At 43.8% G+C, this 22,320-nt stretch overlaps 3 protein-coding genes across 22 annotated transcripts; 2 read left to right on the top strand and 1 right to left on the bottom strand.

Annotated features, from left to right (window-relative positions):
* The first annotated feature begins 1,813 nt into the window (after positions 1-1,813).
* Positions 1,814-4,235, top strand: LOC122380167 (7,8-dihydro-8-oxoguanine triphosphatase-like). Of its 5 annotated transcripts, none has more exons than XM_043363058.1 (4): positions 1,814-1,934; positions 2,564-2,745; positions 3,269-3,414; positions 3,927-4,235. In XM_043363058.1, exons 2-4 carry the CDS (start codon positions 2,591-2,593, stop codon positions 4,097-4,099), a joined length of 474 nt encoding a protein of 157 aa, XP_043218993.1. In that variant the 5' UTR covers positions 1,814-1,934; positions 2,564-2,590; the 3' UTR covers positions 4,100-4,235. The 5 variants fall into 5 exon arrangements, with proteins under 5 accessions (XP_043218993.1, XP_043218995.1, XP_043218994.1 ...); XM_043363060.1 differs by having other exon boundaries at positions 1,847-1,934; positions 2,526-2,745; XM_043363059.1 differs by lacking the exon at positions 1,814-1,934 and adding an exon at positions 2,007-2,136.
* Positions 4,236-11,537: 7,302 nt separating this feature from the next.
* On the top strand, positions 11,538-15,909 carry LOC122380173 (50S ribosomal protein L27-like). Of its 6 annotated transcripts, none has more exons than XM_043363093.1 (2): positions 11,538-11,692; positions 15,089-15,909. In XM_043363093.1, the coding sequence occupies exon 2, from the start codon at positions 15,113-15,115 to the stop codon at positions 15,554-15,556; it is 444 nt and encodes a 147-aa protein (XP_043219028.1). In that variant the 5' UTR covers positions 11,538-11,692; positions 15,089-15,112; the 3' UTR covers positions 15,557-15,909. The 6 variants fall into 6 exon arrangements, with proteins under 6 accessions (XP_043219028.1, XP_043219024.1, XP_043219026.1 ...); XM_043363089.1 differs by lacking the exon at positions 11,538-11,692 and adding an exon at positions 11,706-12,088; XM_043363091.1 differs by lacking the exon at positions 11,538-11,692 and adding an exon at positions 11,907-11,933.
* A 174-nt stretch (positions 15,910-16,083) lies between these two features.
* LOC122380172 (5-demethoxyubiquinone hydroxylase, mitochondrial-like) lies at positions 16,084-21,891 on the bottom strand. Of its 11 annotated transcripts, none has more exons than XM_043363084.1 (5): positions 21,812-21,891; positions 17,545-17,741; positions 17,131-17,280; positions 16,713-16,855; positions 16,084-16,404 (listed from the first exon to the last, which is right to left on the bottom strand). In XM_043363084.1, the coding sequence occupies exons 2-5, from the start codon at positions 17,708-17,710 to the stop codon at positions 16,258-16,260; spliced, it is 606 nt and encodes a 201-aa protein (XP_043219019.1). In that variant the 5' UTR covers positions 17,711-17,741; positions 21,812-21,891; the 3' UTR covers positions 16,084-16,257. The 11 variants fall into 11 exon arrangements, with proteins under 11 accessions (XP_043219019.1, XP_043219012.1, XP_043219023.1 ...); XM_043363077.1 differs by lacking the exon at positions 21,812-21,891 and adding an exon at positions 21,548-21,657; XM_043363088.1 differs by lacking the exon at positions 21,812-21,891 and adding an exon at positions 21,521-21,539.
* Positions 21,892-22,320: the final 429 nt, after the last annotated feature.

Raw genomic sequence — 22,320 nt, forward strand, 5'->3', positions numbered from 1 at the left:
CATTTTCCTGCCCAGCGTCACCTTACCCGTTAGGATATATCACGTCCTTTATCACCGTGAGACTGCAGAATAGACGGGTTTACATAGGGTTTGTTGCAAGCTTATATCTCCGTCCGTGATGTTGCAAAAGATGCCAATGGTGCTTAACAATTTACAAAATGATCCGCTCTAAATATCTGAAGACCACTGCATCGAAATTATCGCCAAATTAACGAGCTAGAGCCTCGTCAAATATGCTATGTAAACCGGGTTAATGTCTCAGTCTGTAGCTATATCTACGAGTAACGAGGGTACAAAACTACTGGCGGATTTAACCCGCGCCCTGCTGGGGGTCCTGGATTTCCACGCCCTGCTGGGGGGGGGGGGTGTTTGAACACCCCCCCTTGTAACTCGGCTCCTGGGCCACGTAGCGATACGCGGAAGGCGGCGTTCCAAAGAGCGTCAAAAATAATGACGAAATCACTTCGGTCAATTTTTTGGTCAGGTCAAAGGTCAGGTCACCACAGGTCATTAAAGGCAAAATTTCGCCGATTTCCAGGTCGAATGTCGAAAATTTCCAAGAAGCCAACGCATAACTCGGGAACCAATAGAGCTACAGCGCCGCGGAAAAGCGCATTCGATAGCCCTATTAACGCCCTTTCTGAGTAATTCTCTCAGATTTGACCTAACGTCAACGGTTTTGCCTGCAGGGGGCAAAAACTGCAAAAATAGCCGATTTTTTCGAAAACAGTTTTTCTGCAATAACTTTTGACCCAAGCCTTGTACGAGCTTACTTTTACCGGCATCGTGTTCCTCTCGTCAAGACGCATCGAATGAACTATGACTTGACCTTGAAAGGTCAACTTGAAAATTTGACCTCAGGTCAAGGTCATGACCTGACCGAAAAGGGTCATGTTGCATATCAGTCGATCCGTATCGTCGAGCTGAACACATCTAAGGCGTTTTCATCGCTCTAGCATGCCTCTATCAAAAGTTATTTGCGAAAAACTGTTAGATACCATTCGTGACCTAAGATGACCTCAGGGCATAAACAAGGGTCACGGACACCATTTTCAAGTTCAATGTGTCTAAACCACTTGTAATTCGGTGTTTGGGAGTGTTTATAATGTCTTTCATCCAAAAGAGGCGCATTTCAATTTTCTCCCATTGACTTATAATGGGGAGGTCGCAAAATTGACCTGACCTTAGGTCATCGATATCAAAATTCTGAGATATACATTTTGTACATGCTATTGCTCTTAGCAATCGCTGAAAGTTTCAAAGTGATCGGTCACTCGGTGTAGCTATGACAGACATTGAAAGTTTTTATGAGGTGAGGTCACTTCAAGTGACCTGGTGACCTGACCTTGAATGACCTTGGTCTGAAATTTTTACAACATGTGTAGAATTGATGTATGATAAGGTGTACCAAAAACGGCGGCGCTCCGCGCCGCCGTTTTTGAGATATTCGCAAAAAAACCACAAGGGGGGGTGTTCAAACACCCCCCCCCAGCAGGGCGCGGGTTAAGGCCAGGGGGACATTTGGGGCAAATGCCCCCGGCCCCCCTGCAGCGCCCGAAATCGACGATTTTTTTTTAGAATAAAACGAAAACTAAACAACTTTTATAAGAAAAAGTATCTTTTAAACTGCACAGCAGTGCGAAAGGATTCGAAATCCGATGAGTTTTTAGAATTTGGTGAAACTTTTTTGGGGGCATAGCCCCCCGCAGCGTCCAAGAACGCCTTTCTATATCTACCAATAGGATTTGGAGGAATCTGGAGGATTTTTGTAACTGATCTGGAGGATTACAGCCTTCCCCATCTGGCAGCACTGTTTAACTGCTATTTCATTCTTCAATAAGATCAGAAGAGCGGAAGTATTTCTATCATTTCTGTATTGCCTAAGATGCAAGAACCAAGCTTTCATATTGCCTATCTTGCTGTTATTCTTTGAGGTAAGCAGTGTGGTGCGTGTGCCTTTATATTTTTTCGTACATACACAGCCTCAAAATCAAAATGAAATGAAAAGTGTGAAAACTGCGCCTATGTTGATGTCTGTAATCTGTTTAAACCATCAGCAAGATCTCTGCTTGAGCTGCTGTGGCCAAGGCCCTAAAACATAGCTGTTGCAAAGTTGAAGCCAAAGTGTCAAAAAAGGTACCTGCTTATCAATGTTGATATGGCTGGGCAATTAAAATTTGTTTCAATGCAGTGAATCTTATTTACCTGGAAGTTATGGTTTTATTATTTGGCTCATGCATCCCTGTGGCTGTGACAGATGTATTTGGTTATTGCAGGTAAAAACTAATAGGTATGTAAAAATCATTTTGCTGGGAAACACCAAAAATCAGAACACTTGGGTGTTAGTAGAGCGGACGTCATGAAGGTTTTCCAACGGAGGAAAAGCAGTTTGCCCGGAGGTACTTCTTTCTAACCAAACCTCAACAAACCTAACCTACAACCTACAAACCTACAGCGCCTCTCCTCAGTTGAAAAACCTTTGTGACGTTTGCACTACTTACGCCAACATTTGTGCCTCATTTCAGGCATCTCCTTACAGCTGCCTGTTTTTTACCCCATTCAGAAGCAAGTCAGAGGCTGAGCTTCAGCTATGTTGAAGAAGGTGTTGACCCTGGTGCTGGTGAGGGATGTAGCCCAGCAACGTGTTTTGCTGGGAATGAAAAAACGTGGCTTTGGTGCTGGAAAGTGGAATGGCTTTGGAGGCAAGCTTGAGCCAGGCGAGACAGTTGAAGAGGGAGCCAAACGGTGAGACATTTACCTGTTATCTTAATTTCAACACAAAGCTCGGAATGCTGTACCTACCTATCAGGTATAGGATCATTCTGTTATGCAAGTCAAATCTCTCATTGATCGTAAATACTGCATCGATAGTATAGTCTGTGATGTAATAGCTCTTGACATTACTTGCGCCCCTCTTAAGACCACATGCTTTTTTAATTGTATACTTTGGCCTCACACAGAAATTAGATGTATGCTTAAAGAATAGTCAGTGACCACTGCATCAACTCTTGAAAAGATTACTTTTGACCCATGGGTAATCCTCCAGCATATGAACCTCGTGGTACCTACTTTATTCAACTACAAACAGTTGAGCAACATTGCATGATAAAATTTATTCTGTGTGGCAATGGTTAGAACATAATCATAGAACGAATTTGTCTTCAGTGGTTAATTTATAGTTTATTTCATCGTGGTGATCTTGGCCCCCTCATCCCGATTTTTTTATGATGCGTCGATGTATTTTCCCGACCTCTTTGCAACTTTCCAGGGAGCTTCTGGAGGAGAGCTGTGTGCACGCAGAAGAGCTGCTGCCTGCTGGGCGCATAGAGTTCGAGTTTCAGGGTGATCCCTGCCTTCTGGATGTACATGTATTCACAGTGGAAAAATACAAGGGCAGCCCTCACGAAACCGAAGGTAAGCGGTAGGTAGTAAATGTTTTTACATAAACTTAGTTCTAAGATTTCAATGATTGGATCAACTGAGCCACTCTAAGCAGATTTGTCACTAATTGATTGACGCGGTCTCATAGTAATAAGTGGAACCCGAATTGAAATGGTGAATGAGCATAAATCACAGCGTCAAGCGAGTGAGAAATTGGCAAGGAAGTATGACAATAACTCGAGCGTTTCTTTTTGCGGCATCGGTGATTCTATTTCCCTCGTCAACCGTATATTACTGAGGGCTCCATAGGTCAATCATAGGCAAGAGCTATGATTGATGAATTGAGTTGATAATAAATTATTTCTACTCGCAGGAGCTGCAGGAAAATCAGAAATTGCAGGAAAACTACAGGAATCGCTTGTGATGTTGCATATATCGACTCCTTTAATTCTTTGATATATATATATATATGGCCTTGATTCGTTGAACGTTCGTTAAATCAACACCAATGCTCATGGTCGTTTGTGTGGCATTCTATTCGGCAGAGATGCGCCCGCTTTGGTATGAAGAGGGTGAAATTCCCTTTGACAAGATGTGGGCAGACGACAGGTTCTGGTTTCCTCTGATGCTGGAAAAGAAGCTCTTCAAAGCACGCTTTCTCTTCAAAGGACACGAGACGATCATTGACCAATCTTTACAAGTTGTTGATGCTTTATGACGTGATATGTTGCTGCGAAGTGACTATATGAAATGAGCTGTATTTGAAGCTGGCATATCTGTGAGTTGCATCACACTTTGTTCATCCTTGCATCTATCACTAAACATATCCATCAAATAAAAACGTTGTATTAAGAGCACTTTTATTTTGCATTTAGATATGTCAAATATTTTGCTTGCCTTCGTGTGCCGATAAGTTGCATATTTCCGGTTTTCATTACGGTAATTCATGAAATCAACCGGACGTCCTTGGCCATTGTTCACGAATATTCCGTTCACATCTTGGTTGAGCTTCTCACTTTGAAGAAAACTGTGATAATATTGGTTTTTGCCCGAATGAAATAGACGATGACCTTTGTCCGCTAGTCCCTCAATGCCAGGAATATCACTGAGCTTGGATGGTCAACGCAAGAGGTCAACGTGCGTCCAGGGCCTCGTTTCATAAAGCGAGTCCGTAACTTACGCCGGTTTTTCGTCTTGTATTACAAGTGCATGTGAAGCGATAAATTTATTTCCCCTTTTCCCTTCTGTTCTTGCTTGCAAGATAAATAAATTAAACGATTCAAACTAACGTCATCGCTTCACATGCACTTGCAATACAAGACCAAAAGCCACCGTAAGTTACGGACTATACGGCCTTGACAGACTCGCTTTATGAAACGAGACCCAATTCTCCTTCGATCAGCATTTGATGGTTTTGATCAAGGCCCTGTTTTGATGTCGACCGTAGTCCGTAGGTAATGGTTGGGTAATGGGTAAATATCTGACATTCGCCTCGTGCCACGTGGCAGTGGAAGACATTTTGTTTTTTGTTGTTTTTGTACTTTCCACTTGGTTATTTTCCGAGTATCCTTTGATATTACTGATTTGGTGTCAAGCTTTTATCGCTTTCGTAGAGGAGGTTATGCTCCAGGATGGGGCCTGGGCCGGATTTACGGCCCGGAAAACGAGTGAGGTCTGATGAGACGTTCTTTGACAGAGATGAGACTAGTCAGGGCTCGTACTTGAGGATAAGCCTAGTGTCTGACAAAACCCTTAAATCTCGAGGCTGGCCATGGGTGCAGATGGGGATCCGTGGAGTCCTGGGAAACAGTGACAAACTGGAGAAAGCAAACTTTCTGAGCGATGGTTCCCTTCTGGTCAAAACAAAGAATGAGACCCAAACAGACAAACTTCTGAAAACTCAACAACTTGCTGGTGAGACTTGTGAGGTAGTAAAGGACAGGAGGCTCAACTCTTCCCGAGGCACAATCCGTGCCTATGACCTGGAGGACCTGAGCGAGGACGAGATTGTCGGCTGGTTGAGTGACCATGGCGTCACTGGTGCCAAGAGATTCACTCGTAAGGTCAATGGTAAAGTAGTACCTACAGCGACTGTACTCCTGACTTTTGATAAGCCGACGTGCCCCTCTAAAATGAAACTGGATTATGTGACATACCACATTACCAGACATGTGCCTAACCCTCTACAGTGCTATCAGTGTGGCCTTTTTGGCCACACAGCTGAGAGATGCACAAAAAACAAAGTGTGCCTGAGATGTGGACTGGTACCCCATGAGGGTGGCTGTGCTCCCCACTGTGTTAACTGCGGGAAGGAACACTCCTGCCAGGATCATGTGTGTGATCGGTGGATGAAGGAGAAAGAGATCTGTCGGATCAAGGTGGAGGAGGAGATCTCTTTCTCTGCTGCACGAAAACTCTATGATGACAGGCATGAGCCTCCCCCAATACTTCGGTCATATGCCAACACAGTCCGTACCCCCAGTGCTGCCAATGATGATGAGCTAAAGGAAAAAGTGACAAAGTTAGAGTCAAAGATGAGTGAAATGGTGGCACTGCTGGAAAGACTGCTGACGCAACGTTCAACCAGTAGTACCTGCCAGATCAGTGGTAGTGACGGCTCTACTCTGGGTGGACGGCTAAGTGGAAAAGATGGTGATGGTCAGGAGTCGCAAAACACAATGGAGACCCTCAGTATTCACAACAGACAAAGTGAAGAGGATGACATGGACGATTTGACTCAGGCCCTGGACGCTTCTCTCCCTTCTGAGGTTGAGGGAAACAAAAGAAAACCCACTCAGCCCCGCAACAGTGCTCCATCCCATGGTTCCACAGCCCTGCAAGGGAGCAGTGGCACTGGAGACGATGCTGGGCCATTTAAGCCCGCAAAGAAAGACAAAAGCAACAAAGGAGGAAACAAAAACAAACAAAAACAGCTCATGCTTTCAGATGAGATCTCCCCATCACCCCCTATACTCAGGCCTACCAAACCCAATGATAGGACAGGAGTGAGCAGAGACAGATCCACATCTCTGCCACGGAAGTCGTGGACGGATCCGCCCAAGTCTGCACAGGGAACGTAGACAGCACACCTGTGTGATCATACCATAACTTAAAAAACAAAACAAAAAAAAAAACAAAAAAAAAACAAAAAAAAAAAACAAAAAACAACAACAACAACAAAAAACAAAACAAAAAGAAACTAACAAGGTACTAACAATGGCATGGAATGTTATGCAATGGAATAGTCGAGGCTTAATTTCTAAATGGGCTGAAGTTAAACCTCTTCTTATTGAGAAAGCGTGTGAAGTGATTTGTCTGCAAGAGACTCATTTCCTCTCCACAGATGAATATGATTTTTGTATTCCCAACTATACACTGTATAACGGATACTCACCTTCCAACAGTCGTTGTGGTGGTGTATGTATCTATGTTGGCAATTCTTTTCCACATTATGAGGTCCCTTTAACTACAGCACTGCAAGCTATTGCGTGTTGTGTGAAAGTGGGTCGCCAACGTATATGTGTTTGTTCCTTGTACTTACCTCCTAACCCACAGGTTACAACTACTGAGATTGACAATCTCGTAGGGCAATTACCCGAGCCTTTTATTATTTGCACTGATGCTAATGCGAGACATTATATGTGGGGATCGGATCGCTGTGATGCCAGAGGGAATTCAATTGAAAGTATCATAAGGAACAATGCTCTGACCCTCCTGAATGATGGCTGTCCCACACGCATGGACGAGTACACAGGACTCTGGTCACACATTGATATTACTATCACCAGCAGTGAAATAGGACAATATATGGAGTGGAGGACTGATTCAGATCTCCATGCCAGTGACCATTGTCCCATATATGCTTCTTATGATGTACAATTACAATCTGCGTTTATTGAGCCTGGGCGGGACATATTTGCAGGATGGAACTTAAATAAGGCCAAGTGGTGTGAATTTACTGACCAGTGTAATTTTGACAACATTGATGTGACTGACATGAATGCGAGCTATCAAACTATGGTGGAGAAACTTCTGTCGACTGCACGTGAAACTATTCCACAGAAAACAGGTCCTCCCAAATATAGCTGTCCATGGTGGAATGAGGATTGTAAGGAAGCAATCCGTGCTAGAAAAACGGCATTGAACCGTTTTCGACGTAATCGAACCACTGCACTTCTAATGGCATACAAGGAGGCCAAGGCTAGGGCCAGGAGAATTATTCGCCAAGCGAAAAAGGAGTCGTGGGAGAAACTTTTACACCTGTTCAATGTGAACACACCACTGCAACAACTATGGGGAATAATAAGGAAATTTACTCGCAAAGAAAGATACAGGAAGTCGTTACCCGTGCTCAAGGTTGGAGACGAGGTGATTGATGACCAGCTGGAAGTGGGAAATGTTTTAGGACAATTTTATTCTGATCTATCATCTTCCCTACACTACAGACCAAGGTTTATCGAGCACGAGAGGGAGATGAGCGCTCATCTTCCCTCTTTCGTGTCTCAGAACGAGGAAGTATACAATGATTTATTCTCACTGCCTGAGTTAAAAGAAGCGATCTTTAAGAGTGGAAATACCTCAATGGGACCTGATAACCTCCATTATGCGTTTTTTAAACATCTCTCCCAGGAACAATTGGTACATGTGCTGAACATGATAAACTGCATATGGTGTGCTGAGGAAATACCGCAACAGTGGAAACACTCTATTATAATACCAATTCTTAAACCGGGCAAGCCAAAAGACGAGCCTGCATCCTACCGACCCATACAGCTTACCTCCTGTTTTAGCAAGATCATGGAACGGATGGTGACAAAGAGACTTACCTGGTATGTTGAACAGAACAGTATCTTATCTGAATTCCAGTGTGCGTTCCGGAAGGGAAGGAATACGGCTGACCATTTAACTCGATTGGAATCCGAGGTGCGGAAAGGATTCTTTTATCACCAGTATACATTGGCGGTGTTTCTAGATTTACAAAGTGCATATAACCTCACATCAAAAGTGGCCATCCTCCATCGTATGCATACCATTGGACTCCGCGGAAGGCTTATGCACTTTGTTAAATCTTACCTTGAGGAACGAACGTTCCAAGTTAAAAATGGCGTGCTCTCAAACACTTTCACTCAGGAGAATGGACTCGTACAGGGAGGCGTGATCTCCCCGCTCTTGTTCAACCTGATGATTAATGATATTTTTGCCAATATTCCTGAACATGTCTCATATGCCCTATACGCGGACGATTGCTCCATGTGGGTACGAGGTCGGCGGATTTTGCCTCTAATTGAAAAAATGCAGACAGCTCTGAACAGTGTCACCGAATGGACCGATCGTTGGGGGTTTGTCTTCTCCCCGAATAAGTGCAATGCCGTCATATTTAGGCGCTATATGAAAGAACAAGAACTGACTTATTTGCCATCACTGAAGGTTTATGACCAGCCACTCCCATACTGTGATGATGTGAAGTTTCTGGGTGTTATTTTTGACTCCAGATTGAATCTTACTAAACATGTGCAGTATGTTAAGGGTAAAGCTACTAAACGGATATCTGTCTTAAAATGCTTGGCCGGACGAAGCTGTGGGGCGGACCGGAGTGTATTGATACGCATGTATAAATCCATGATACGACCTATTCTTGATTATGCCTGCCAGATTCTAGATGGACCTCAGAACAAGGTGGTAGAATCACTTGACTCCATACAAAATCAGTGCCTTAGGATAGCAACCGGAGCTCTCCGTACATCACCGATCTTACCACTGCTGGTTGAGACTGATGTTCTTCCGCTGAGACTTCGGCGATGCGAACTAACTCTGAGATTTTGTCTTAAAGTTAAAAGCCGAGATACTCACCCGTGTAGACATCTTATATTGAGACATGCAGCTTTGCACCACGTGGAGGCGGCATATATGAAACGAATATCGGGATTTCCATTGTATGAACGTATGCTCCAGATGGTAGACGAAAGTGGATATGTATTTCCTGCTGCAATTGCACTGAGAGAGAGCCATATACCGCCTTGGCGTTTACAGAGATGCGAGATACTAAGACTTACTGATGAACGTAAAAGTTGCCTCGACAATCTAAAAGTCCAGTGTGATTTCCATGAATTGAGACATTCTTATGCTGACTATGCCTTCATTTTTACTGATGGTGCAAAGGGCCCAAATGGTGTAGGATGTGCTTATATTCATGGTGATCGCTATGGGAAGTACCGACTACCTGTACAGTGTTCCATCTTCACAGCAGAGGCGACTGCCATTCTAAAAGCACTGTGCTACATTGAAACTGAGCGTGACAAGAAATGGGTGATTTGTACTGACTCCTTGTCCGTGATGATGGCCATTGGAAACCCTCCCTCAGCTAACCCTGTTATTACCGAGATTTTGGACCATGTCCACACTCTTCTTGATACTGGTTTCTCGATTATCCTGTTATGGATACCTGGTCACACTGGTATAACAGGAAACGAGACGGCTGATATACAGGCGAAGGTAGCCATGAGCCTGAATGATATAACTACACCACTGCTTGGGATGCGAGAGTTTTATCCTGCAATCCGCTCTACGATCAGAGATATGTTTGGTCGGTTCTGGGCTGATCACCCTGCTGGCACTACTCTGAAAGCTATCAAGGAGCGTGTGGAACACTGGTCTAGCAGTAGCCGACCCAGTAGAAGAGAAGAGGTTACATTATGTCGTCTGAGACTGGGCCATACTCGGTACACCCATTCTTATATCATTGATCGAGAGCCTAGACCACTGTGTGAAAGATGTCGCTGCCTGCTTTCTGTACAGCACTTTCTCATCGATTGTCCAATGTACGCCATCGAGAGACAACCATTGCAGCAACTGTGTCAGAGACATGCGGTTCAGCTGTGTCTGAAATCGCTGCTATGTGACGACTTTCCTGAGATATTGAACGAAGTGATGATCTTCTTGCGAGCGTGCGATCTTATGAAACGCCTGTAAACAGTGAATTAAGAAACAATAGAGCCAGACCAAGGCCCGAGACAGACTATGTGCGACTCACGTGCGATAGCGTATGTATACCCGACGCGTGTTTCTTTTTTTCTTTTCTTTTTTTAATGCTGGAGTCAAAAGCCTGTGTGCATGGTAGTGCCTCTATTTACATGTAACACACTAGATGTAATATGAATGTTCTATGTCCTTTGTTTTGCATCTGTCTCCGTGTGCTATGTCCCACCAGTACTGTGGTCTGTGTTATGTGGAAGTGGTGCGTGGAAGTATGACTGATCGTGAATGAATGTACACTTCTTGACTGACAGGACAATCGACGGTGGTGGCACTTAAGACAGTATCGAGCGTAGTTGATCACGTAGTTTAGAAACTAATTAGTTTGGACGAACCTAACCAGCTGGTCTCTCTATCCATGGATCCACGCAGCGCGCTTAGGGAAACACTACGGCCAAAGCATTCCTACGTACACGGCCTGAACAACTGGTCTGCGACCACAGTGTATCGATACATGTTATGATGGTTATGGTGATGAACGACATCCTCCTACTCTAACGAGGAGACAAGCGTACCTATTGTTACCAGAGTGTTTATCAATGGCAAATTAATGTATATGGAGTGTTATTTTGACTGTTGAAAAAAGCCAGGCATAAAAGATACCGGTCGTTTATGTTACTTTCATTTTCAGTTCTTTATCTCTAAGTTCATAACCATTTTATAGTTCGCTACTAACATTAACTACTGTCCTACCTGGAAATATTCCTCAATACTATATCCTGGTTCTATCCGGTACGCTGTTGTCTTTCCGTTCCACTACCACGCTTAGTACTCCATTGTCTTACCTACCAACTCTGAAGACATGAAAGTGGCAACAAGACATCTACGGACGCTCTGAGCCCGATGAGGCTATGCGCCCTAACCCACGACCAAGACCAAGGTAAATATCTGAGGGGTGTTCACGGGCACCGCACACTGCTGCGTGCGGTGTGTGCGGTACGTCCAGCAGGCGTGGGGGTAGGGGATGGGTAGGCGGTTCTGACGTCACGGCTGCGTGCGGTGGACGGTCCGCTGTGGCCAGTCCCGACCGGCCACAGCGATCGCTGTGTGCGGTGACGGAATGCTGACGTAGGGACGCGGTGGGCGGAGCTTCGAGGCTGTGTGCGGTCCGACCGCACACAGGGTCCGTGAACAGCCCTCAGAAATTATGCGCCGTGGACTCACAACGAAATATTGCATTGATTTAGTAATGATTTGCTAGTGAAAACGGCGCTTCAGTTACGTTTGGAAAGTGTTCTATTTTCAGTGGTTCTATGCAAACCGTGTTGTTGGTGTGCATGTAAGTTTATTTTGTTTTTGGTGGATTCTTGTATTGAGTTATGTTGATTGAAATAATTTCATTTTATGGATATTAGGGAATTAGGCTGTCGTTTTGACCTAAAAGCTTTGAACTTCAGCTACAAGAAGTCCGAGGATCCATGTTGTACCACAGTTGATAATGCGATAACATCCATGCTCACGTTTCGAAGAACATAGTTTTTAGGATTCAGTGTGCCAATGAGTCAGAGTGGCATTTGCCTGTAACAGTAAAAGCTATGCTAATTTTGCAATAATTTTACTTAGGCAGTTGGGGCGACAGTTGGGTCACGGCTGGGTGGTACTTATTTCATAAATTATCACAGAAGGTTGTAAAAGAACGAAGCCACAATAATATTAAAAAACCAGCGTGAAAAAGGTATGGCTATCCCATGGATTGGGATGGTTGTATCCCTTGTCCTTGTCTAATCCATTATCTCAGGTATTTGAACGTTGTGCTGAGCATTGTTAATAAGATTATTAGAAGGATGAAAAATAACCTGTTGCTCATTTCTATCAGAAATATAAAAAAATAAACCAATAGGCCCTTCTTCAGTGGTACAAGATCACAACTGAAGAATCTTGTACCACTGATCACACCTTGTAGGTACCACTGAAGAAGGGCCACACCCGAATATATATTGGTTTATTTTTTCTATTTCTGATAGAAATGAGCAACAGGTTGTTTTTCATCCTTCTAATAATCCATTATCCATGGCTCTCCCCTAGGGGCGTTCCACGACAAATCGACAAATAAAAAATTAAATTTGCACCCTCATATTTTATTCTTCGTTGAAAACTGGTGTAAGGGGTTGTGATGGGCGGGGAAGCCAGCTGTGGCAAGGATTTTTTTCTTCGATCAACGGTTTCCGAGATATAGCCTCGGGCAATTCCTGGAGTTCGCGCTGCAGCCTTATGTTTGGCGGCCTATAACTCAGAAACTATTGGTTTTTTACGGTAAAAACTTTATATGGTTCAACACACAATCAACCAACAAACATTTTGGCTATCTCGGATTTTCAATTTTTGAAAATTTTGATCACGTGACCTTTTGTCCTATTTTTCGAAGAGTGACCTTGATATTTTCCCCACTGAAAGTTGCAATTTTGTCTGATGACGATTAAAGCCTTATCAATTGTCATTCATATGCGATAATAAAAAAAATGGTTATCGCCCTGCGTTGACCTCAGGTCAGGTCATTTTTATGACCTGTCCATTATTACGAGCGGGAGCGAGAGCGAGATCTCGAGAATAAAGCAAGATAGCGACAAGCGGTAAACGGTAAAGGGTACACACGGATAAGGTCTATAATTTTTACTGAGGTCATTTTCAGGTCAGGTCAAAGATGACGTCACAGGAGCTAAAAGGAAGTCAAAATAGCGGCACTATACATATATATGAAGTTTTTCTCGAATAACTTTCAAGGTATCCCACCTAGGAACAAACTAATAGCACCATCGTGATCCTCTCGTCGATCCGCATCGAAACATATGTATGTTGACCTCGAAAGGTCGAAAGGTCAAAAGTTGACCTTAGATCACGTGACCTTAGATCACGTGACCTAGGGTCAACTTTTGACCTTTCAACCTTTCGAGGTCAAAATACATAAGTTTCGATGCGGATCGACGAGAGGATCACGATGGTGCTATTAGTTTGTTCCTAGGTGGGATACCTTGAAAGTTATTCGAGAAAAACTTCATATATATGTATAGTGCCGCTATTTTGACTTCCTTTTAGCTCCTGTGACGTCATCTTTGACCTGACCTGAAAATGACCTTAGTAAAAATTATAGACCTTATCCGTGTGTACCCTTTACCGTTTACTGCTTGTCGCTATCTTGCTTTATTCTCGAGATCTCGCTGTCGCTCCCGCTCGTAATAATGGACAGGTCATAAAAATGACCTGACCTAAGGTCAACGCAGGGCGATAACCACTTTTTTTATTATCGCATATGAATGACAATTGATAAGGCTTTAATCGTCATCAGACAAAATTGCAACTTTCAGTGGGGAAAATATCAAGGTCACTCTTCGAAAAATAGAACAAAAGGTCACGTGATCAAAATTTTCAAAAATTGAAAATCCGAGATAGCCAAAATGTTTGTTTGTTGATTGTGAGTTGAACCATATCAAGTTTTTATCGTAAAAAAACCAATAGTTTCTGAGTTATAGGCCGCCAAACATAGGGCTGCAGCGCGAACTCCAGGAATTGCCCGAGGCTATATCTCGGAAACCGTTGTTCGAAGAAAAAAATCCTTGCCACAGCTGGCTTCCCCGCCCATCACAACCCATTAGACCAATTCTTAGCAAAAAATAAAATATGAGGGTGCAGGGCACTTGTCGATTTGTCGTGGAACGCCCCCCTATTTGTCTGTAATTTGGCAACCAAACTGGAAGAGAAGGGGAAGCAGTGAACCATTTTTGTTACACATGTTTGTGCACAAAATGTGTCCTATTCACCCTGACAATTTTTCAAATTGAAATGTCAAGATTTCCTCAATTGGTAGGTATACCTGCTTTGTTTATATACCTACCTACCTAACGCACAGCACTGCTCAATAATGTGTTCACCCACCTGGTGGTACACTCCAGGGCAGATTAATGTTCCACCACTCCCTACCCATCGGGCTCCCATGGCTCAGCACTGGCTGCTGCCAGTGTTGCCTGCCCTGAGCACTGCTCAGTACTGCCTGCCAGTGCCAGTGCTGCCACTGGCAGCAGCCAGTGCTGAGCCATGGGAGCCTGATGGGTAGGGAGTGGTGGAACATTAATCTGCCCCAGAGTGTACCTACCTGTATGGTCTTTGGTCCCATATTGCCTTTATCTAATGTTCGGACTCTGATCTTTCTTTTGCCTGTCATTTGACCAAAAGAAGCTCTAGGGCAGATAGTGGTAATGTGTGTGGACAGACTTTTTTGAATGAAAAGTCAAGTTTACAATGTTCACACACATGTTTTCTCTAATATGCTGCTGGCACGCCTGGCAGAGCAATTAACTTAAACAAAATTACTTTTGAAACATGAAATGTGGGTCTGAGCTCAAATTGTGTGTACATGTTCTTGCAACACATTTTTCAATTCTTTGTATGCCCCAAAAAATCTTATCACATATTTCTTGTATTAATTCATAATAATTAAATTAAAAAGAAATGGTATTGCCTATTACAAGTAACCTTTGGGACAGTATACTTCAGCTGTTCAAAAATGCATTCAAAAGATTTTGGAAGTTGTCAAGTCATGCCAGTAAAGCAATGCTTCTTCTGAACCTTACCTGCACAGAACAAATTGAACCTCATAACTCAATTGTTAGGACTAACTGTGTCAATTATGCTGCTGACAGCTCAAGTGTTTTCATGATGATTTTGAAACTCACATTTTCAGCTGCCAGCCTCAAGAGGATAAGGGATGTCTCTGCTCAGTCATTTGATGCCCTCAGCGCTACTACACAAGCTCCCCTCACTCCCCTTACAAGCAGTGAGGCAGGCCTCAAAGAAAGCTGGCGGCAGTACAAAGTACGGCTCGAACCGACGCGGGCGGGCCCACCACTACGGCTGGAAGGCCCAGGACGGCCAGCTGGTGACTGCAGGCAGCATTCTGGTCAAGCAGCGCACCCTGCGCTACCACCCGGGAGAGAACGTGCAGATCGGCCGCTCTGGCGACCTGCTGGCGCTGCAGAACGGCACGGTGGCCGTCACGTGCGAGCCGTTCACCCCGGACACCGAGAGCGGACATGTCTGGGTGAAGAGGGCGTACGGCGACCGGCCCGCCGGCACCGTCATCTACAAGAAGTACTACCATGTGCTGGTGCAGCCGCAGGTCGGACGGTTTAAGCTGGTGGCAGAGGTGTGACGGCCGTCAGTGGCGGCTCGGGGGGAATGTGGTGCTAGTTTCTTTGAATGGGGCGCTTGTGTTCGGGAAGGACGATACCATCAACTCGTGTGTCAGCGTGTATGTCGTGTGTGCGAACGGTGAATCTTGTGAAACCATCGCGATGGTGTGATAAATTGCAGCCTCATTGTTTCTGTAGTGTCTAACAAAACAAGGAGTACCTATGTTGAATCAATAAGTCACCAGTGAGCTCGATAAAAGTAGCATCTAAGTAGGTATCTCGAGATGCTTTCTATTTGTCTCTAGAACGCAACTTTGGTGTGTTGCTCGCCCGACAGCATGCCGTTCTTTAAAATACATCACTGTTCAGAGCACTTGTAAGCATCTTATACGCAATTTTCGCATCGCCAACACAGTTAAACTTCGCCGAGCTGTGGACAATCTCCGGCCGAGCTAATGCCAGGCACTCTACGATAATTCGTAGATAGCGCCTGAGAAATATTCGTCGTTCATCGGATTGAAGCACCAGAACAGACCAACAAAACGCATTTACGTAAAAAAAGAAACATATTTACTTCACCATAGAATATATCACAAATAGGGCACAATACACAAGCTAACCTCGACTCGACACACCAAAGCTCGTCCACCAGCGCCGCACGAGGAGCTTCACGCCGCACAGAGCATCCCAAGCAGTGCCGATCGCTAGGCTAGGAGGTTCGTCAGACGCGCTCAGAGACCCAGATGGCTGCATGACAGCCGGCTTTGATGGTCTGCGAGAGCAGCTGGTACGCCGGCGCCAGCTCGGCGTCGTGCGCCAGGCCCGTGTCGTGGTGTTCCATCTCGTCGTCACGGAATTTCGAGATCACCTGACGGTGGAGGGGGTAGCTGCGTTACGGATCACACCATAGGCGTTGGCAAAGTGGATACATTTAGTTTGGAAATGTCTCAGCACTTCTTGATGAAGTAAACAAGACTCTGTGATCTTATTTTCAACGTTCTGTTATTTGTGACTCATCATACGTCAGCCATTGGCCAGTGAGAAAATATAGTGTTGGTTGTATATTCGACACACCAACAAGGTTTAACTTTTGACTCGTGCAGATGTTCACACTTTTCCCATATGCCATTAGCTGGTCGATAAGGTCAATAAGGACTGGACTGCAGCCCAGCGTACCTCTAACAACTCCTTATGATCCTCGCCGGTCTCCTGCGAGAGTCGGCTCAGTTCGCGGATCTGGCTGTTGTAGTGGTCGGTGATGACCGATTCCACGGCCACCGTGCATGCCATAGCCGCCTCCTTCCCCAGCAGCGCGGTACCTGTCAACGCACGCGATAGTCAGTGACACCTCCACCGTTGCTTTGGCCAATCTTTGGGGAGCAGGTACTCTCCAAATTTATATGTCCAAACTGTTTGGAATTGGAACTCGGGTACCAGAAATGAGCTTGAGTGAGTAAGACAAGACTAGCCACCTAAGGATGTAATTGATTGCAATCTTATATCACAAGACATGATCATCATCAATTTTAGAGTGATGTTTTTGACCTGACCAACTGAAAACCTTCAAGGTGCAATTCAAAAAGTCATCACTCACCTGCTCCCAGAACGTAGCCTGCCACGTTCCAGAGTGGTAGCATTACAGTGGGTCTGGCTCTGTACTTGGGGATCAGTTCCTCAAACTTGGCTTTGTGCTCCTTCTCCTGGTCCCACATGTGCTGAATGGTTTGGCCAACACTGGTCTTGCCTAAAAGAGCGACAATATATGATAGTTAAGTAGTGTTTGCAATCCAGCCAATCTTAACAATCACATTTCAGTACATCCATTAGTGCTTTTACTTGGTGACCTGCCCCTCCAAGAAGAAGCTGCTTAAAGAAATGTAACCTGATTTTTATTGTAGAACAGCTTAGGTGGAGTTTCTGTGCTGCATGGACAACTATTTGATGTTAAAATGTTATAATTGCATGTTCCAGTTCATATTTCACATACACAAGGAATTGCTCAGCTTACCTAGAACCGCCATTTGTCCAGCGTATATTCTGTCTGCTCCTAGTTCACCTGCGTGATCAACTCTCAATATCCTATCAACTTGTTTGCTTGGCCTTGATCCCAAGCTGCTGTAAAACCTGTATACTGAAAAGACCTGTGATTTTGCAAATTTTGTTTGATAATTCATATTTCAGCTCCTGAAGTGATGGATGTGTCTCCTGGAAATAAAAGTACATCTCATTCAAAGAACAACTGATGGCATTCAGGGAGGTTATCATAAACTTATATTGTGCAAGGCATGTAGGGGTACATAACATGAACATATTACACTTGGGGACAGGGGACTTCAACCATTGGAATGTACTGGTTTATATAGCCTTGAACATACGTATGAACATACCTATGAACTGAGCAGTAATCGCCACGCACTTTCAGAATGTGGATCGCTCATGATTGTTCAATACCAGGCAAGATGATGTGTTGAGGCTTTGACTCCTGATTTCAATCATCAAATCCACAATGAGTGATCCTACCAATAAGGTAGTGAAGTGATCATGAAATGCCTACCAGCAATAAGGTAGGATCACTATTCACTCCACAGGAACCCTTGTAATCTAAAAACTACTGTATCAGCAAAACTTTGAAATTCATTCATTTTATGCCCAAGGAATTCAAGCAAAGAGCGAGCAAAACAGGTATATAACACCTCAAGCAGCTCTTCTCTTATACTACACGGTTGACAGGCCTGACTGTATTCAGTACAAATTCAGTATTTCATCATGCACTTGATCACGAGAGTACACACTTCATGTACCAATAACAATAAGTTCTTCTGTATATGCACCCAAGGCTATATGCACCCAAGGCCATATATAGGGCACCTATACTTCACCTCAAGGCCATATATAGCTTCACCTGACAGTATATCAGTTGGTGACATACCAGGGAAATAAGCTAAAATTAGAGCGCTCTATTTATCGCTCCTACCCCATGTTGAAGAGATACCCCTAAAAGCGTGATCTTTTATCGGCCCTTACGCAGCAAGGCAGTCATTCTCAGACCGGTGGATGGTATCAATAGAAAGAGAATGCGTCAAAGATTAACATGAATTAATTAAAATAACATTAAAATGTTAATTAAGCGTGGAAATTAGTCCCAAACATAAGCTAATTATTGCTCCTACCTCGGCGACGGCGCTCCCCGCAGTCAGCGAAGAAGCTAAAATAAAAGCCACCATCCTCCTCCGTAAGTCAATTTTAGAGCGGCCGAGTGGGCCGATGCGGGGCCACCAAACTGAGGTGAGACGTGGCTAGCAATTGCAAACTGCCATAGAAATCAATATCTTAAGACGTACAATATGGGATGATTACTCTGAAGCTGGAGTGAACGCTCGAGTAGATTGCAAGAAACGAAATGCATAGATTGGTTGAATTACGTACAATAGGCACAGCTCAGATGAAGCCATTTCTATGATGTTGACATTTGACATAACCCTTCCTCTCCTCACCTATGACCTAAGTGCATTGGCAGTTACCGGCATAGTTTTTGAGCACGAGTGTAATTCGCCATCGGACCGCAATGCATGTTGCTAGGCTGCTGCAATTACGACAAACATACGAATAGTAATACTGCATTCATTTGTAGACTTTGTTTTTTAGGCGGTCTTTGACGTACAAGGGGGCATACCTGTCGACAACTTGAGTTTCTCCGAATTTCAAAAACTCCCAGAATTTCAATTCCTTATGCACTGTTGTAGGTACAGCTAATGCTATGTTCACAAGTTTTCGTTTCCTCCTGTTCTAAAAAGGATGATATTTGTCGATTTCGTGCGTCGCTGATAGGAGGGTGCGTTTAATAATTAGGCCCAACGCTTTCTGCATCCGCGAGTACCTCCAAATGGGAACAACAGTTTCCATTTATTACACTATGGGACATGTGACAAAATGACCACTGGAACACGCATGAAACGGAGCTCATATTCCTAAAAATGTCTACAATCACTCCTTTTCTGACACTATTAGCAAATACCATCTCAAGTTAGGTGGTTGACAGACAGTCAATGGAGATCTGGGGAGACTGAGTGATGCCAATTCACCACTTAACTGATAATGAGGACCGAGGGAAGAGAAACATGCAACATGCACAACTGACAACTTGACAAGTGACAAAACACTACCACTATTGCGCAGTGCACAACAAATTACAGCAGCCAGCCCAAAAATGCTTTTGGTGACTAATTGCAAAACAAGTCACTAATAAATGTCTTAGTTGCAGCTGAACACTGCACAATGATCACACTGTTCACACATTGAGTGAGATGCCACAGGTGGTTTGAATCACACTTTGGTACAACTGCAAATCTGAAGTGTTGTCATGAGGTTCATGCCTCCATGATCACAGCACTTTGGTTGTGGTTGGCATAACACTTGTAGTCTGCAGAGTTCCACATGAACTGCAGACACCTCATCTGGTGGTCTTCATGTTGCTCAACTTCTTCAGGAGGCAAATGTCGACCACCCAGCGGAAGCATGGTCCTGCAGAAAAGAAAGGTAATGCATAAGGTACAAACATTATCTGCTGAAACAGCCCCTTCTGTTGGCTGTTATTAATCTTTTAACATAACATAACAACATGTATTCCATGTATATTACATTTGTTCAAGTAAAATACTGCCGGCTATTTCAAAACCAGAAAATGAAATTATATTGTGGCATAATTCACATGCTCAGCTATAAGCATCAAATAAAAATTAATTTAAAATTTGGCATATTCTATATAACACATTCATAGAATATTCTACTTCACGTCACAAGGACTCACAATCTTTCTGTTAGGTGTTTGATTGACGCATTAACTAAGTTTGTCTTAGGTTTTATTATTGCAAAAAATTCATATTGCATTATTGTATCAAAATACTGCCAGCAATAACAAAACAAGAACATGAAATGTCAATGAGCAAGCCGCCTTTCCTAAAAATGGATTACTTTGAAAAGAATTTTAGGTTCTTTTAAGGAAAAGGAGAAATGATTATCAGGTAATTATCAGAAAACCACTCAACCAGCAAGTGGCTGGGTGGTTTCACAGCAAACATCAAGCCAAAACATATACTTACATTTATCTAACAATTGAGCCATTTGACTACTACAAGGATATGTGAGCAAAATAAGATTCCAATTATCCAATGTTGACTTCCTTGCAAAGTTTATGCCTTATTTTATGAAAATGTGTCACTAGAATATGATACTTATCATCGAATATTATTTAATTTACGATTTATTTCGATCGGAACGCACATGGAGTCCCGCGCCATTTTCGTCGACGATGAATATAATCGTGCTTCATGAAGAGAAAAGGGGTTTCAATGGTCTTTCAAAGCAATAATTTGATGCAAAAATTTGTAGGAAATAATATAAAGCTGGTTCAAATGGCCATCAACCATTTAAAACACCGAAAATACTCACAACTCCGTCCCGACGACCACGCAGCACCGCGCGCGCCACACTACTGGCACATGCCAAAACTGCTGTCACATCAGAAATGTTTTTTTTTCTCGATTGCAATTGTGGAATTTTTTATTAAACAGAAGATGATCTTTCCGAAAAACCGACTGATTTCATACACAGATGCATGGAAAATAAAAAAAATCCGGGTAAGTTTAATTGTATTGTTTTGTCGATTTTGACGTGCTCGTAGTTTGCACCCATATTTCGATATGTTCTACAGGGAGTTCAGAATTATTTCAGGACCAATCTTTTCCTCATTCATTTTCCCGTCGATCATGAAATTTTTAGAGCGGAACAATTAGTTTCCAGGCGGTCCGAGCGGTTTTCGTGAGAAGGGTGCAAAAATTGGCGTCATTTTTAGAGCCTCGACACCAGCTCAACACAGGACCCTATGGGAGACGTTGAAGTAGCGGGAGCAATAAATAGAGCGCTCTAATTTTAGCTTATTTCCCTGGAGTGTCACCGACTGATATAGGGCCTTGCACCTGACTTACGTAACTCTGGTGCAACTACTGACTCACGTTCATAAGTTGATGTTCTGTCCTGCTCGCCAAATCAATGGGCGTGATTCGGACTGCTGATTGGTGAATAGGCAGTGACTACGAAAAACGCAGATGCGGTTGAATATAAATATTTCGAAACTAGAGCACCATTTACGTAATAAGCACTGTAAACAATGATACAATTTATCTAAATTGCTGCAATTTCGAAAGTTACACCAGGTAAAAGGCATGCAAAAATTAAAAACGCTTTCTGCCGGACTTTTTAGGTAGGACATATCGTACCTGAAATACCCTTAGAAATACCTAAAACGTGATCATTTATCACTGCGAATTTGGTGAAGGCGGTCGGCTGCGACGACTACGAGCCTTGAGCATTACGATTTTTTGGGTTAATGAAATATGAATGTCCGCCAATCTAGAGGCAAATTGATATTCAAGCTTCTGCTGCTGGCAGCCAGACATATTCCGCCGACCCAATAGGCTACCCTGGCAGCGGACTTGCCGAATGTCTGTCTACCAGCAGCAGATTCAGAAATCTGCCGGCCCCAAATTATGTTGCTACCGGCAGCGCGGCGGGTTCCCGTAGGGTCCGTCTACTAGCAGCAGATTCGGATCGATACTGTTACAATTACTGGCGCAGTGGAGACGCGCAGCAGCATATTCGCGAACCTGCTGCTGAGGACGGATATGATAGACGAATCTGCTGCCGTCCCTCCCTTATGCCTTTTCCATGGCTAACAACCGGGCAGAACACCCAGCCAGCGTGTCTTATTCCAACCAGTGCAAACAGC

The sequence above is a fragment of the Amphibalanus amphitrite genome, unplaced genomic scaffold (genome assembly GCF_019059575.1).
Source record: "Amphibalanus amphitrite isolate SeventyFive unplaced genomic scaffold, NRLGWU_Aamphi_draft 000092F_arrow, whole genome shotgun sequence".
Classification (NCBI taxonomy): Eukaryota; Metazoa; Arthropoda; class Thecostraca; order Balanomorpha; family Balanidae; genus Amphibalanus; species Amphibalanus amphitrite.

Coding starts and splice junctions, on each gene's coding strand:
- LOC122380172 (XM_043363084.1), bottom strand. CDS start 17,710: ATGAATTATCAAACAAAATTTGCAAAATCACAGGTCTTTTCAGTATAC. Junction 17,281..17,544: donor TGGACAAATGGCGGTTCTAG/GTAAGCTGAGCA, acceptor TCGCTCTTTTAG/GCAAGACCAGTGTTGGCCAA. Junction 16,856..17,130: donor AGGCTACGTTCTGGGAGCAG/GTGAGTGATGAC, acceptor GTGCGTTGACAG/GTACCGCGCTGCTGGGGAAG.
- LOC122380173 (XM_043363093.1), top strand. CDS start 15,113: ATGTCTCTGCTCAGTCATTTGATGCCCTCAGCGCTACTACACAAGCTC.
- LOC122380167 (XM_043363058.1), top strand. CDS start 2,591: ATGTTGAAGAAGGTGTTGACCCTGGTGCTGGTGAGGGATGTAGCCCAG. Junction 2,746..3,268: donor GTTGAAGAGGGAGCCAAACG/GTGAGACATTTA, acceptor GCAACTTTCCAG/GGAGCTTCTGGAGGAGAGCT. Junction 3,415..3,926: donor CAGCCCTCACGAAACCGAAG/GTAAGCGGTAGG, acceptor TCTATTCGGCAG/AGATGCGCCCGCTTTGGTAT.